Here is a 16,328-nt window from a genome sequence, read left to right on the forward strand (position 1 = left end):
AGACATTAAGATTGTAAATTTTTCTTTGTTTTCTCTTTATTGTTTGTAAAGCCAAAGGTTTAATAGGCTAAGATGAAAAAAATAAGAGCCTTTGTTAGTTTTCACATTTGTTTGTGAAGCTTATTTTGTTCATTTGAATCATTAACATTTCACTTATGTTTTGAATCTTCTGGTTCTATTTGTTTCTAACCTGAAATATTTAACAATATTTTCAATGCAATATTTTTATTACATTCATTCAAATGTGAAAACGAAACATTGCAACAAATTTTTTTATTAATATTATTCTATGAAAAATGTTTTCTAATAAAAATATAACAGTTGTTATATGTGTTTTATTTTCATTGATAAACATGTATCTCTAACTCTTTTTCACTATTACATTCAAGTCTAATAATGAGAATACTAGAAATTGAGAAGTGTGGAAAGTGAAGAAGGATTTTGTTCTCTTTGCACTTGTCTTAAAACACTCAGATTCCTGTTGGCATACGAACACTAGTGGTTCCTTCATGCTCTCAGGTCCACAAACCAATGCTCCAATATTATATCCACTTCTTTCAATTTAGAGCTTGCCAAACATTTCTGTTCAATTCAAAGATTCTAAGTTGTCAATTGTTTGCATTAGAAACTTAGTAAAGAAACGATGAGTTAGGTCTTTGCCAAAATATATTTTGAGACCTTCAAGTGCATTGGTTTTTAATCCCTTAAAGAAACTAGGAACTCCTAATTGTCACTAGTAGGAAGTTAGTGGCAAGTTTTTAAGAGGATGGGGGTTGTTTGTTTCTGTTCGATTTTGTACATGGTTGGATCACCCTTAAAGTGGTTCGAAAAAATTATGGATTATAAAATTGTATTAAGTTTTGGGAAGACAAGTGGATCGGTAGTAAGACTTTAAATGTAAGATTTCCAAGGCTTTACTCGATTACTAAGGATAAAAGTGTAGTTGCATCTCAAGTTGGGGTTTGGGTCAATAACAAGTGGTCTCGGAAGGCGTAATGGAGGCGTTCCCTGTTTGTGTGGGAAGTGGATGAGGAATCTCACCTCTTGTCTTTGTTGGAGGACAAAGCTTTGTCAATAGGGTCTATGGATCATTGGGTTCAGAAGTCGGATGAAGGTTTTGGTTACACAGTTAGTTCGGCTTACAGATGTTTAAGGATGTCTGACGTTGGCATGTATGGTTCCTTTTATGAGGTTTTTTGGAGCCTTAAGGCATTACCATCATCAATGACTATTGTTTAGAGAGTTTTGGTTGATAGGCTACCGACATGTGTGAACTTGGAGAAAAGAGGGATTGTGTTGGAAAGCAATTTGTGTGTCTTTTGTGGGGAAAAGGAGGAATCTAGGAGTGATGTTTTTTTTCAAATGTAAAGTAGCATGGAAGGTTTGGAGTATGTGCTCTAAGTGGTCCCATTTCGTGCAATTTTATCTAGGCTGGGCTTCACATAGGATAAATAGTTATTGGGGGTGTATGTGGATTACCGTAGTTGGGGAAATTTAGGAACCTTATGTTCTTTGAGAATGGTAGAGTGGACTATTATGAGATTTTTACTTTGCCCCAACTCAAGGTGTGGTCTTGGCTCACGAGTAAAGTAAAGGGCGTTTCGTTTACTTATTCCCAATGGTGTATGGATCCTAAGGCTTGTTTGAAGACAATTAAAAAGTAAGGGCGCAGTTGGGTGATTTTTGTGGGAGGAAACTCCTGAAGGTACAGTAGGTATGTGTGCTTTCTTTTTGTTTTGCTTTTAATTTGTATATATCGTTACGTTCTTGGTTAGGTGCTACTAATGTTGATCTTATGCCAACAAGGGGTTTGCTGGTTATTGCAGGTTTTGGAGATGGATCCCGAAGTAATGAAGGAAAGGAGTTTTGTTCTTAGCATTCTATTGTTTTGATTTTTCTTTGGCCTTATTTGGGTGTAAGGAATTTATACATTTTGTGTTAGGTTTGTTTATGGTTCTGTTGTTTTTGTCGAATATGTTTTTTGGGGCTTGTAGTTTTTGTTCATTTGCGTAAGATTATGGACGTTGTTAGGATTGGAGCTTGAAAGGTGTTGTGTTGCACTAGTTTCTTTATTTTTGGCTTACTAATGTAGGTGCGCCTTGAGCATCTTGTATAAGGGTTGGAACAATCTTAACGTGTTTCATTTTATTTTATTTATTCATTGTTGAGTAAAAAAAACATCAACAATACCCTCTCAAATAATAATTTGAGCTCAATATATATATATATATATATGAGGTTTGACCCACACAAAGGTTTTTTTTTTCTCAAAATAATTATGTTTTCTAAACTCACTGAAACATTTTGATAATTAAATATTATTTGTCTTTTTTGCATCCTTTAAGTTGATGTTACTAGGATCTCATTACAAACCCTTTTAGTGTGGACTTTTTGGCTGATGTTATTCAGACGCAAACAACATATTAACGTGGGTATCTTCACCTATGTATTTGTTTTTTATCGACTCTAATATGTTACTTTCTTAGTGAATGAACATTCAAAATGCAAAACAAAATAAAAGTTATTGAAATCACAAACTTGAAACCGATAAGGTCTAATAAATTTTACATAGTGTATCCGTTATAAAGATACTTAATGAGTATTGCATAAAAAATAATTAACGATATGTTAACACTAATTAATTATTAAAAGAATAAATTTAATTTTTCATTAAAAACAATCCAATGACAAATTAGATATTTCTCCAATATGTTTATCACCTTATACATCTTTGATCAAACCCTCTTCATAAGTCAATGTTCACATTACTATACATAGTAACTTTATAATAGGTGATTTAAATGAGGTTAGGAACTTAGGTGAAAGAAATGGATTAGATATATGAAGAAGTAGGACAAGAGAGATGCAATTGTTTAATAATTTTATTGAAAATCTAGAAATGATGGATATATCGATGCTAGGAAGGAATGTGTGGGCTTAGAGCAAATAATATGTATTAGATAGAATAGTCTCTTATCATTGTGCAACTCTACTAAAATTGAGACCCTACGCCCTTTAGAGTTTTTGAAATATGTAGACAAATAATACATGAGGCCTTTTTCAAGATGAAATGGAACAAATCTGATCTCAGGGATAAAGGTTGTTGATACTAAAAAAAAATTCAAAAAATTCAAAAATTTAGAATAAAAAGATATTTGATGATTTAAATAAAAAAATAAATTTTAATAAATCGTAAATCCTAAATCCTAAACTCAAACTATAAAAGAAATATTAAGAATAGGAAGATCTTTGATGATATAATTTAATGAAAAAGACATGCTTGATGAGGATCTTGGTCTAGACCAGGAGGAAAGGTTGAATATTGTAACCTAAATACATTTACCACATGTCTAATAACATTTACCTCTAATAATGTGAACACCAATATCAACCATCACATACTTTGTTGGTTGTGTATTAAACTTCCTAGTTTTTATTTGAAGGAGCATGCATTAAAAAAAATATCACATGCAACAAAATTATTATAAAACAAATAAACCCGCAATAAAAATAATTAACCACACTCACAATAACAAAGATTTCAACAAAATCATATAATAGAAAGACAGAGGAAAAGAGGAGAAAATAAAAAACAAAAATGTCGCTCATTTAAATTTTGCATCAATTAGGGTAGGATCAAGAAGGTCGTGGAATTTTTCTTGAATTTTTTTGGAAAACGAGCATTTAATATGTTTACATTTCCCAATCATTGAGATGAATTGAGAGAAGAAATATTAGAGTTGATAGCCACAAGGGGAGGGAGGGTAGATTTTCCATGGTGTTGTTGGGCTTAATAAGGAGAGAAGAAAGGGAAAAAATCTTGCTTTTGCTTCCTGCACCCAACAAATTTGAACAAACACACTATCACTAATGTTAAATAAAATAAAATGTTATCCTTAATCTTTAAATAGGAGTGAGGGTGGATGTCAAAATGTATTCCAAATTCAGTATTATATTTCTTGAGTTTTCAAAGCACTTTTCTGAATTAGGCTTTCTAGAACAATTTTTAGAATAGTCTTCGTGGATTTTTGTTTTTTGAAATTCTTTTTCTATAAAACTTTTCAAATTTTGTTAATATACTATTTGTATTTTGGATTTCTCTTTTCAAATTGGTTTTCGAACTTTATTCAAAAATTTCATTTCCAGAATGCGAAAATTTTATTTAGGATTTTATTTTTTAGAATATATTTTTTATTCTTAATTTCTAATTAAAAAAAACAATTCCAGAATTTTAAAAATTAATTTGGGTGTAGGTTAGAATTCTTTGGGTGCAGGAAGCAAAGAAAGAAAGGAAAAGATATAGGAAATCATGCATTAGGCCTCCGCAATGATGAGGTGACTACTTCTTCCTGCACCTCCATCACCCACCTCTATAAATTTTAAAATTCTCAAAATTATCATTAAGTAAAAATATAAAAATAGAAACAATGTTTTACACTACAGATTATTATGTAATCTGGAAATAAAAAATTACAATTTCAAATTACATAATCTGAAAGTCAAAAAATACAACTTCTAGATTATGTAATTCAGAAATTTAACAACTTAATTTAAAACTTATGTAAAAAAATAAACCTGTTGGATTACAAAATTTGGAAGTAAAAATTATCACTTCCGAATTACATAATTCATAACCTATTTAACAACTAACAATACCGGATTACATAATCTCAAACTTATTTAAGAAAATAAGTTTTAGATTACATAATCTGGAGTGTAAAACATTACTTTTATTTTTATCTTTTTAGTGATGGGTAACTTTAGAAATTTTAAAATTTATGAAAATGACTGAAGAAGTAATGGAGGTGCAAGAAGAAGATGAAGTCCAATCAAGTTTGAGTCCATCCTACTTTAGCCCAAACTGAATTCAATAAAATTTACATCCCATCATTGACTTATTGGAATGTAAGATATGAATTATCTAGATTGCTCACTAATTTGGATGAATTTTTCATATTGGATTTAAGTTCGGTTGGCCCACTTTTTGGAAAAATATGAATTTTAAAATTTTTCATTTTAGTTTTGTTTATCCATATGAATAAATGAAAGAAATATATTTGTGATCTCAATTTTTTATTTCGTAAAAACAATAAGCGAAAATGGATAATAATAATAATAATAATAATAATAATAATAATATTATTATTATTATGGCATAATCAATTTCACATTATAACATAATCCATTGTTATTGGATGTCATAAGTTTCTTTTACTTTTATATAGTTTATTATATGTTTTATTATATAAAAATTTACATTATTCCAATTTTATTTATATTTAAAAATAAAATTAACTTTATTAGTGAAAATAAAAGCTCTGCAATTTCCGGAATTATGGCTAAAATTAAATTTTAACGTGTTTTATAATAATAAAGACATTTTTGATAATTTTTGGACTCTAATCCAGTAGACTATATATATAAAAAGATATTCAGATAATGCTTGATAATCTAAAGTCAATTATGTATAATATTCTAGAATTTCTTTTAGATTTTTAAATATAATAATAATAATTCGAAAATAGAAATTGATTGAAATGGAGATATTAGTCTTATATAGTTTTTTGAAAAATATATTTTATTACTTTATTTTGTTTATAAAATTGGGCCAAAAAATCCATAAATGTTTCAATTTGGTTATAATTAGTTCCGTGAATGTTAAATGAAGGGCCACCCAGGATTTATAGAAAAAATGTTAGGAGACGTAAAATGAGAGTTTTGAGGAAAATGGAGGTGGTCTATCTACAAAAGTAAAATAAGAATTTTAAATAAAAAGTAAATTATATTTTAAGAACAGTATGAATCTATATCTAAAATAAAAAGATGATTATGAAAGTTATATGTACAAAAATTATTATACTTAGAATCGTACTCTTCGAATCGCAATTCGTTTCAAAAATCTTTGTCCGCGATACATATATCATCTCATGTATCACTTTATAACATGAATTGGAGTTGAATCATGTGATCCGTGATTCAACTCTTTTGTGTATGATTAGTGAACGCGTGTGTTGAGTGAATGAAAGGAAGTGATGCACAAAAAAAGTGAAAACGGGTTATTAGAACGAAGCGAAACGCATGTTGATTGGACCGAATTGGCTATATATTGAGAAGAGTAAGAAGAATGAAAAGAAGAAAGAAAAACAAGAAGAGTAAGAAGAATGAAAAGAAGAAAGAAAAACAAGAGAGAAGAGAAGGTGTTAGACCTTCGCTACATCTACTTTAAGAATTAGGGTATACTTAGAATTCACATGTCATTTCATATATGAGTGAGTTTTTTTAAAAGAAGATAAATAGACCACATGGGCCTAGACAGTACTTAATTTAAAAACAATTTAATCTATGAATTATTAAAATAACTCTAGATCTTCTCAACCTATTATGAAATCCTTCATCCACTTAGGTTGTTTGGTGGCTCTTTCACGTGTATTGGGCTTTGTTGTAACACTACTCTCTGCCTTTTGAGACACTTTGTCCCCAAAGTGTGCTCTTGGTGGTGTTATAATTGTCGGACACTCAATCGACCTTAGTTGGGTGCGTTCAGTAGCGATGTGAATTGTATGGGCTGCAAGTGGGGGTGTGTTTCCGCATTTAGGGAGTTGTTCACATTCATTGGGCTCTTCAGACTCCTTCGGTTCTTTATGAGGGTTTTGTGAATTAGGGTTAAATGTGTTGCTAAGTGAAGGGTGCTGGAGGGGGTAGTGATGTAGGGCTCGAGGTAGGGGTTATGGAGAAAATAGGTGTTAGGGCTATGTGGCGCCGCAATATAGGTTGCGGAAGGGTGAGGATTGGTGAGTGCATTGGGCCATTGTTTAGGGTTAAATATGTTTTAGGTGAGGGGTTTTGGAGGGTCCTTGGGGTGTGTGGCTTGAGGTAAGGTTTATGGGAAAAAATGGAGTGAGAGTTGTGTGGCTCGAGGAAAGGGTTAAGAGAAAAAGTTGATTGAGGGTTGCGTGGCACCATGGCATTGGTTGTGGCATGCAGTGCTGTCAGGGAGTAGGTGAAGAGTTTAATTGCAGATTTTGAATGGTTAATGTGTTAGAAGTTGTTTGAGTTTCACTTTTAGAAACACTTTTCGAAACACTTTCTGAAACACTTTCCGAAATATTTCTTGGTCTCTTGAACGTGCGAAGTAATGAAACATGAAAGACGAGATGGACACACGATGAAGGTGGCAACTAGAGTTCGTATGCGACGGTGCCGGAGCAATGGGTTATCTGGTACGACCCTGAGTAACACGGTCCAAGCTGCTGACTTGCACGACGCTCCAGTGAGTGCTAGAGGTAGGGTTGAATATGTACCCATACCCAGTAATTCGGAGCAAAGACGCGATTGGAGCGATGTCGATTGGCTTGGTCGCACATTCTTTGATGCGTGCGACGAAGGTTCTCCTTAAATGCATGGATGACTAGTGTGTGTTGATGTAGCAAGTCCATGATGGTGGTGCGAGGTGTGTGTAACATGTCTAAGGTGGTGGGTGGCGGCCTACTGTAGAGCACGTGGAACGGTGATCTGCCTATCACAGAGTGGTATGAGGTATTGTGCCAGATTTCCGACAAATACAAATATTGGTACCACTTTTGAGGGTGATTTCTGGTGAAGCATCGTAGGTAAGCCTTTAAGCCTCGATTAAGTACCTCTGTTTGGCCATCCGTTTGTGGATGATAAGCTGAGCTGAATTTTAATGTGGTTCCCTGTGCCTTGAACAATTCTTTCCAAAAGGTGTTGACGAAGAGGGGGTCACTATCTGAAACTATTATTTTTGGCATCCCATGAAGTCTATAAATTTCGATTAGAAGCGAGTAGCCAACTGTGGAGTTGTGAACTATGAGGGAAGGGAAACAAAGTGTGCATATTTTGTTAAGCGGTCACAAATGACCTAGATTACATAGTGGCTAGATGACAAAGATAAATGAGTTATAAAATCCATGGAAAGGTCCTCCCATACTTGATTGGGTATTGGTAATGGTTGAGCTAATCCTTGTGTTTTTATTGGCAGATATTTGTTTTGTTGGCATGTTGAGCATTGTTGGAGGAACTCTTTAACATCACAGGTCCATCTGGGCCAATAAAAAGGGGTTGGTATGCGTCAAAGAGTAGGCTTGAGATTGGAATGGTCCGCGGTCGGGGCTTTGTGAAACTCTTGGATGATGCGTTGTCGAAAGTGATTGGCATCGAGTAAACAATTTTTTTGTCGGAAGAACAGTAGACCTTGGCGAGTGGCGTCAACCACCACATTTTGTTTCCCAGGTCTGTATATTATCTCCAAATCGTATCCCTGCAATTTTGCTGTCCATTTTTGTTGTTCTGGGGTTTGGATAGTTTGGGATGGAAGGGAATTCAGACTCTTTCGATCTATAACAATTTTGAAATGTTGGTCTATCATGTATTGACGTCATTTCTTGATTGCTTCTATGATTGCATACATCTCATGCACATACACTGATGATGCTTGGAGTCTTGGGCCCATCTTTTTGCAAAATAATCGGTTGTTTATATCATCAGTGTTAAAAAACAAAGCAAAAACAGTTTTAAAGAGAGTAAGGATAGAGAGATTAACACAAAGTGTTTATACTGGTTCGCTCTTTACCAAGAGCTACATCCAGTCCTCAGAACCCACTGAGAATTCACTAAGTAATCAAAACTTTAATTACACACAATACACCAAAGTGGTGATCTTGAACCCTTCAAGAACACACACCACCTTTGGCAAATACAACGCAGTTTTAATAACAACCTCTGAAACTGTACAACACCAATTACAGTAGTCAAGAGAGAAAAGAATAGAGTACACCTGGATACAATCAAAGATTAAAGCATAGTGAATACAACACAATCCTATTCCACTCTTAAGAATGATCCAAAGCACTTTGAATTCTTGGAAAACTGATTTGAATAATTTCTCTTTGATGATTAACAACCAGGAGCGTAAAACAACTTATTTAAACTCCAATCAGTTGGTCAAAGCATTTAATACAAGAGCCAAAATCAGTTTAAATCATTTAAAACAGATTAAAGCCACTTAACAAAATTTTGTTAAGGTTTTCAGAAACTCAATTCATTGAAAACACGAATCAACCGATTGAACTGGTTTGCAGCAATGTCAAATAAAGTCAAGATTTTTCAAATCCTTTTCAAAATACACTAACTGTAAAACAACCGATTGAATCGACATTTCAATACGTTGAATTTTCACTTTCTTTAGAAAACACATTTTTTTCAAAAAGATTGAAATTAAACAACCTTTAATCATTACAGATAGTGAATTAACAAATGAAAATACATCTAGACACACACACATAACCAACATCAAGGTCTTCAAGCATTCCACTTGGATTTGGAGACATCAAAGCACCTTGTTCAACATTATGCACCGTGCGTGCCTCTCCGACCAATGGAACCCTCACCTTTAGTCTTGCATACTCAAGCACCTCTTGTTCTAACGTTGCAATCTCAACTTCTACCAAAGACCCTACCAGAGTAGCTACTTGTTCGAAACATTGTTTGTTCCAAAACTTTAGAGGTATTCGTCTACATCTGACACAAACATGCTTGTCCTCCACTGCAAATTTGTCATCCCAGGGCACTACTGGTTCAAAAGCATATGCGTACCATTCCTTATTCTCTTCTAAAGATTTCAGAAACACCCATTCCGAATCTCCAGACAGTAACACAAAGTTCCCTCTAGATGCCCCACTATGATAAACTTAAAACCTTTCATTATGAAACTCTCCTTCACGACCTGTACCATCTCCACCTCCACCACTCTTCCTATGAAGCACTTTCTTAGCCATTTTACGTTTTCCTCCTTAGCCCTAATATGAACCCACCTTTGTTCCTTTACCCCTTGTACCCTTCTTTCATTCTCCTTCACCACCACCTGAGCGTTCGTTTGGTGTTGGTCCTTCTGCCTCCATTCCTTCTGTTGTTGCCTCGTTCTACTAGTTCCATTCCATTCCTTTCTGTTGAAGATGGTTGTTGCCCCTTCAAGACATGTGTTTGATGAAGACTTTTATGTACCATTCGTGTATATTTCCTTTTGCTTTAAGAATGTCTTAGGTAGAGTTTAGAGGTTGTTTAAGAGTGGGCTTTTTGCTGAGTAACTCACCTCCTAACCACTGGCCATGTGATAAGAACAAGCATAAGGTTTCTTAAATCGTTTTTCACATGTTTTACAAAAAACACGTTTACCGCATAAAAATAAATATGTTCTTTTCTAAATAAACAGATTCATTTTTAAACTAATGCCTTGGCTAAGTCTTGTGAAAATTAGATTTTGTGCATCAAGTATTTTGACTAAGTCCTCTACCTTTCAAAACGACTGAGTTTTAAATAGTTAAGCTTTTTCTGTTTTCGTTTTGAAAAATAAATCTGTTTATCTGTAAATGAATAGATTCTTTTTTGTCTCTGGTGGCAAGTTTACCTCAAACGGTTTTCAGTTTTGTCCCTGCACCAGAATGGCTGACTAAGTCTCCTCACATAACAAATTCTCTAACTGCTTTTTGAAAATAAATCTGTTCATTTTATTTTCAATATGTTCATTTTATAACAGCTTTAACTGTTTTTCAAAAATCTGTTATAAGTTGGTTTTTTATAAAATGAAACTTGTTTCTGAGTTTAAAAATCGATCATAAATTTGTAAAAACAAGTTTTGCATCAGAGATTTGAGGATTTACAAGGAATTAGCATCTGTTCTTAGAAGATTTCGAAAATCACAAAGTGCTTGTTCTTGTTTGGTTCCAAAAGCTTGGTGAGAGGTGCTGCTACTATTCTAGCAATCTGTTCTACTGGTTTAAGGCAGATTTCTGCATCCTCAATCAGGTGTAGTCGTTTCACATTTCTTTTCTTGTAAAAGTTTGGTTGTACACTTTTCTAGATAGGGTTTCTTGAAGAGTGTGTGTGCTGAAATAGGGTTTTTCAGCAAGTGTACCTAAGTTCTTGTAGGTTTCAAGAACAGTGGGATTTGTGTTTGTTTGAAGTGTGATTTAGTGAATTTCACCTTGGTTTAGGTGAAGACTGGATGTAGCTCAGTTGAGTGAACTAGTATAATTGCCTTGTGTTCATTCTCCCTTAATCTCTGCACTTAAATTTCTGCATATGTGTTAAACTGTTAAGAAATAAATTTGTTCAATAAATAATAAATCTGTTCTTTCTGGGCTCGGTTCATACTGTTCTTAATTTCTGGAAAAACTGGTTGATTCTGAAAAGAACATCTATAATATGTTAAAAGCCACTGGAACAGGTTGATTGTAATAGGTTTCTCAATTAAGTGTCAAGCTATCAATTGAATCTTAATCACTTGCTTAAAATTGAAGCTTGTTGTTTTGTGATTCACTGTTTTCTTCCTAATATCAGTGTGTGTGAACTCCAAATTAATCTGCATAATCTTGTGATTAACTTAACTGTATAAACGTTTTTCAAACACAAACAGTGCCAAAATAAATTTGTTCCATTTCAAATAAATCAATTTTTTTTTTGTACACTGTGATAAATACTGATTCTGCGAGAAAGTTTTAAAAGATCAATTCACCCCCCCTCTTGAACTTTCGCACTATTAAACCCAACAATTGGTATCAAGAGCTAGGACTTGTATTTTAATCAAGTTTGTTTGCAATAATGTCTAAGTTTAAAGTGTTTTTTTGCTGAGGGATCTGCTGTTAATAGACCACCTATGTTCAATGGAATGAATTATGTTTTTTGGAAAATTAGAATGCGAATTTTCATGGAATCTATTGATGCATTAATTTGGGAAGTTGTGGTCCATGGACCCTATGTGCCAATGCAGGTTGTCAAGGATGAAGAAGTGGTAAAGCCAAGATCTGAATGGAATGAGACCGAAAGGAGGAAGGCTCAACATGATCTTGTGGCCAAGAACATCATAACCTCTGCATTAACAATGGATGAGTTCTTCAGGATATCCCAATGTAAGTCAGCTAAGGACATGTGGGAAGTCTTAGAAGTCACTCATGAGGGTACTGAAGATGTGAAGAGGTCAAGAAAACATTCTCTCATCCAAGAATATGAATTGTTTAAAATTCAACCCGAGGAGAGCATTGTTGATGTGCAGAAAAGGTTCACTCATATTGTGAATCACCTTACTGGCTTGGGAAAAGAATTTGACAGAGAGGAACTCAACATAAAGATATTGAAGCGCCTCGACAGAAGTTGGCAACCAAAGGTGACTGCCATATCAGAAAGTCGTGATCTGTCAAAGCAGGGAACTGCTGCACTCTTTGGAAAGCTAATGGAGCATGGGTTAGAGCTCAAAAGACTCAAAGAGCAGGAAACAACAGAGAGAAAACCCAAAGGTCTTGCACTGAAAGCAACTGAACAGAATGAGATCAAGGAGGAAAAAGAAGATGCTGAAGATGATGAAACAATCAGTCTTCTTACAAAAAGATTCAGCAAATTCCTGAAGAAGAAAAGCAGAGATAGGAATCAACAGAAAAGAAGGTATCCTAAACCTAATGATTCAAATTCCTCTAACTATACTTGCTTTGGCCATGGCAAAACAGGGCACATCAAAACGGATTGTCCAAACAATCAATCAAAGGATAAATCTACCAGCAAGAGAGTTGAAAGGAGCAAGGGAAGAAGAGCTTACATCTCATGGGAGGAAAATGAAGTATCTTCAACCAGCAGCTCTTCAACTGAGAATGAGGAAAACAATTTGTGCTTCATGATGAAGGATGAGGAGTCAATCTCTGATTTAGTAAGTGATTTTTCTGTGGATTCAGATAACTATGATCAATTGCTTGTTGCTTTCAAGGAAACACATGATGAAGCAAATAGGCTAGCTGTAATATGCAATAAGCTGCAAAAGGTAAATAATGTGCTTGCACCTAAAGTAAAAACACTTTAGGAAGAATTGTATAAGGCCAAAACAGATTTGGTAAGCCTTGAACTAACATGCTTGCATGCCTCTATTAAAACCTGTGAAAACTGCAAAAAATTGGAAAAACAAGTGGAGTATTTGTTAAAAACCCTTTCCAATTTCACCAAGGGAAGAGAGAACCTTGAGTCTCTTCTTGGCTCACAGAATGTTGTTTTCAATAAAAATGGACTTGGTTATACCCCTGGAAATGTAACCAATGTCAAAAAGCTTTCAAGTTTTTTTGTTCCAGCAAAATCAGGTTTTTCAACTTTTAACAATGGCAAAAAGGCATCTCATGTAACCTGTTTTTACTGCATGAAATCTGGTCATATCTCTAGGTCTTGCATTGCTAGAAAGAATCTTGTTCCTAAGAATTTAGCAAAATGGCTACCAAAGAGAAGGTTTTAATCTGTGTTGGACCCTATACTAAAAAGGGTACCATTTGTATCATTTTTATTCTGTTTTGCAGATTGCCAACAAGAAAAATCAGTGGTACTTGGACAGTGGCTGTTCCAAGCATATGACTGGAGATCTTACAAAATTCACTAGCTTGAAGCTCAAAGCAGAAGGACATGTAACCTATGGTGATAATAACCGAGGAAGAATTTTGGGCAGAGGCACTGTTGGAACAAGGAACTCAACCACTATTGAGAATGTGCTTTATGTAGAAGGACTCAAGCATAGCCTTCTCAACATAAGTCAGCTTTGTGACAAAGGATACAAGGTGAATTTTAAGTCAAATGGCTGCACAATCTCAAGTGATTCATCTGGTAAGGTACTGTTTACTGGTAAGAGAGTGAATAACATATATCTTTTGAATATCATGGAAACTAACTCTTCAAATGAGTGTTTGCTGTCTAGAAGTGACGAGTCTTGGCTGTGGCACAGAAGGTTAGCTCACATACACACTAATCACTTAAATAAATTGACATCTAAAGATTTATTTTCTGGTTTACCTAACATTAAATTTCAGGATAACAGGCTCTGTGATGCTTGTGTGAAAGGTAAACAAATCAGATCTTCTTTCAATTTAAAAGATATTGTCTCTACAAAAAAAGCCTTTGGATGTACTGCATATGGACATATTTGGACCATCTAGAGTTGCTAACTTGGCTGGAAATTTGTATGCTTTAGTTGTTGTGGATGATTACTCTAGATTTACATGGACTTTATTTCTTGCACATAAACATGATGCTTACATTGCTTTTAAGAAATTAGCAAAGATTCTGCAAAATGAAAATGGTTGCTACATAAAATCAATTCGAAGTGATCATGGGGGAGAGTTTCAGAATGCTAGATTTGAGAGGTTCTGTGAGAAGCATGGGATATCACACACCTTTTCAACCCCTAGGACACCCCAACAAAATGGTGTAGTTGAAAGGAAAAACAGATCATTAGAGGAACTAGCTAGAACTATGTTAAATGAATCTAAGCTTCCTAAGTATTTTTGGGTTGATGCAGTCTATACTGCAGCTTATGTGTTAAATAGAACCTTAATAAGACCTATTCTTAAGAAAACCCCATATGAATTGTATAAGGGCAGAAAACCTAGTGTGAGCCACCTTAGAGTTTTTGGGTGTAAATGCCTTTGTATTGAATAATGGCAAAGAAAATCTTGGTAAGTTTGATGCTAAATCTGATGAAGGTGTGCACATTGGTTATGCTTTGAATGGTCATGCATATAGAGTCTTCAATAAAAGGTTGCTCATAGTAGAAGAATCAATGCATGTTGTATTTGATGAAACTGATCATAGCATATCTAAAATTGCTGCTGATGACCTTGACAGTAATGAATTTAAATCTGTTTTAAATCAAAATGAATCGATTCATTTTGATACTGCTGATACACATGCTATGCAAGAATCTACTGTGCCTGCAGGTTTGCCCAAAGAGTGGAAAACTCCTAGAGACCTAACCCTTGATAATGTTATTGGGAACATTGAGAAAGGAGTATCAACTAGGAAATCCTTGAACAACTTCTGTGAAGCAATGACCTTTGTATCTCAAGTGGAACCCAAGAATCTGAATGAAGCTCTCAAGGACAGCAACTAGATTTTAGCCATGCAAGAGGAACTGAATCAATTTGCTCTTAGTGAGGTCTGGACTCTTGTTCCTAGAATACCTAAGATGAATATAATTGGGACAAAATGGGTATTCAGAAACAAAATGGATGAGCACGGGTGATTACCAGAAATAAGGCTAGGCTAGTAGCTAAAGGGTACAATCAAGAAGAAGGGATAGACTATGATGAGACCTATGCACCAGTGGCTCGGTTAGAAGTTGTTAGATTGTTGCTTGCCTTCTCCTGCATCAAAGGGTTCAAGCTATTTCAAATGGATGTGAAGAGTGCCTTCTTGAATGGTTATATAAATGAAGAGGTATTTGTTTCACAACCACCAGGTTTTGAAGACCATCAGCATCCAGAATACGTGTTCAAACTCAAAAAGGCTCTCTATGGGCTCAAGCAAGCTCCTAGGCAATGGTATGAAAGGCTAAGTGATTTCCTCACCTCACAAGGTTATGACAGAGGCACATCAGATAAGACTTTGTTCATCAAGAAGAAAGGGGATGACACAATTCTAGTACAAGTATATGTGGATGACATCATTTTTGGATCAAACAATGGAGAATTGTGTGAAGCTTTCGTAAAAGTCATGAAGAGTGAGTTTGAAATGTCAATGATGGGTGAGTTGAACTATTTTCTTGGCTTGCAGGTCAAACAACTCAAGGATGGCATTTTCTTAAGTCAAGCTAAGTATTGCAAGGATCTGCTGAAGAAATTTGAAATGGACAAGTGTAAACCAATCAGCACACCCTTCTCAACAAGCTGTCACTTGGATCATGATGAAGCTGGAATTGCTGTTGATGAAACTAAATACAAAGGACTCATAGGATCACTACTGTATCTCACTGCCAGTAGGCCTGACATAATGTTTGCAGTGTGCATGTGTGCTCGGTTTCAATTTGCTCCTAAAGAATCACACTACAATGCTGCCAAAAGGATTTTGAAGTATTTGCAAGGAACTAAAGAAGTTGGCTTGTGGTATCCAGGTAACATCTCATTAAGCTTAACTGGATATTCTGATTCAGATTTTGCAGGTTGCAAAATTGATAGGAAGAGCACCAGTGGAACCTGCCACTTGCTTGGATCAAGCTTGATGTCATGGCAATGCAAAAAGCAGGCTTGTGTAGCTCTCTCCATGGCTGAAGCAGAATACATTGCAGCAGGGAGTTGTTGTGCTCAACCCATATGGTTAAGACAACAATTAAATGATTTTGGTATCTTACTTAACCATATACCTCTGCTGTGTGATAATACAAGTGCAATCAACTTAACCAAAAATTCTGTCATGCATTCAAGAACCAAACACATAGAAATTAGACTTCACTTTCTAAAGGAACATATATCTAATGGAACATGTGAGATTAAATTCATTGGTACAGATTTACAACT

The 16,328-nt window shown here is 34.7% G+C and overlaps 1 protein-coding gene across 1 annotated transcript; it reads left to right on the forward strand.

The window, feature by feature from the left end:
* The first annotated feature begins 6,541 nt into the window (after positions 1–6,541).
* Positions 6,542–14,926, forward strand: LOC137834374 (uncharacterized). The gene is made up of 5 exons (XM_068642430.1): positions 6,542–8,250; positions 11,786–12,712; positions 13,344–13,649; positions 13,848–13,878; positions 14,754–14,926. Exons 2-5 carry the CDS (start codon positions 11,897–11,899, stop codon positions 14,924–14,926), a joined length of 1,326 nt encoding a protein of 441 aa, XP_068498531.1. The 5' UTR covers positions 6,542–8,250; positions 11,786–11,896.
* Positions 14,927–16,328: the final 1,402 nt, after the last annotated feature.

The sequence above is a fragment of the Phaseolus vulgaris genome, chromosome 5 (assembly GCF_000499845.2).
Source record: "Phaseolus vulgaris cultivar G19833 chromosome 5, P. vulgaris v2.0, whole genome shotgun sequence".
Classification (NCBI taxonomy): Eukaryota; Viridiplantae; Streptophyta; class Magnoliopsida; order Fabales; family Fabaceae; genus Phaseolus; species Phaseolus vulgaris.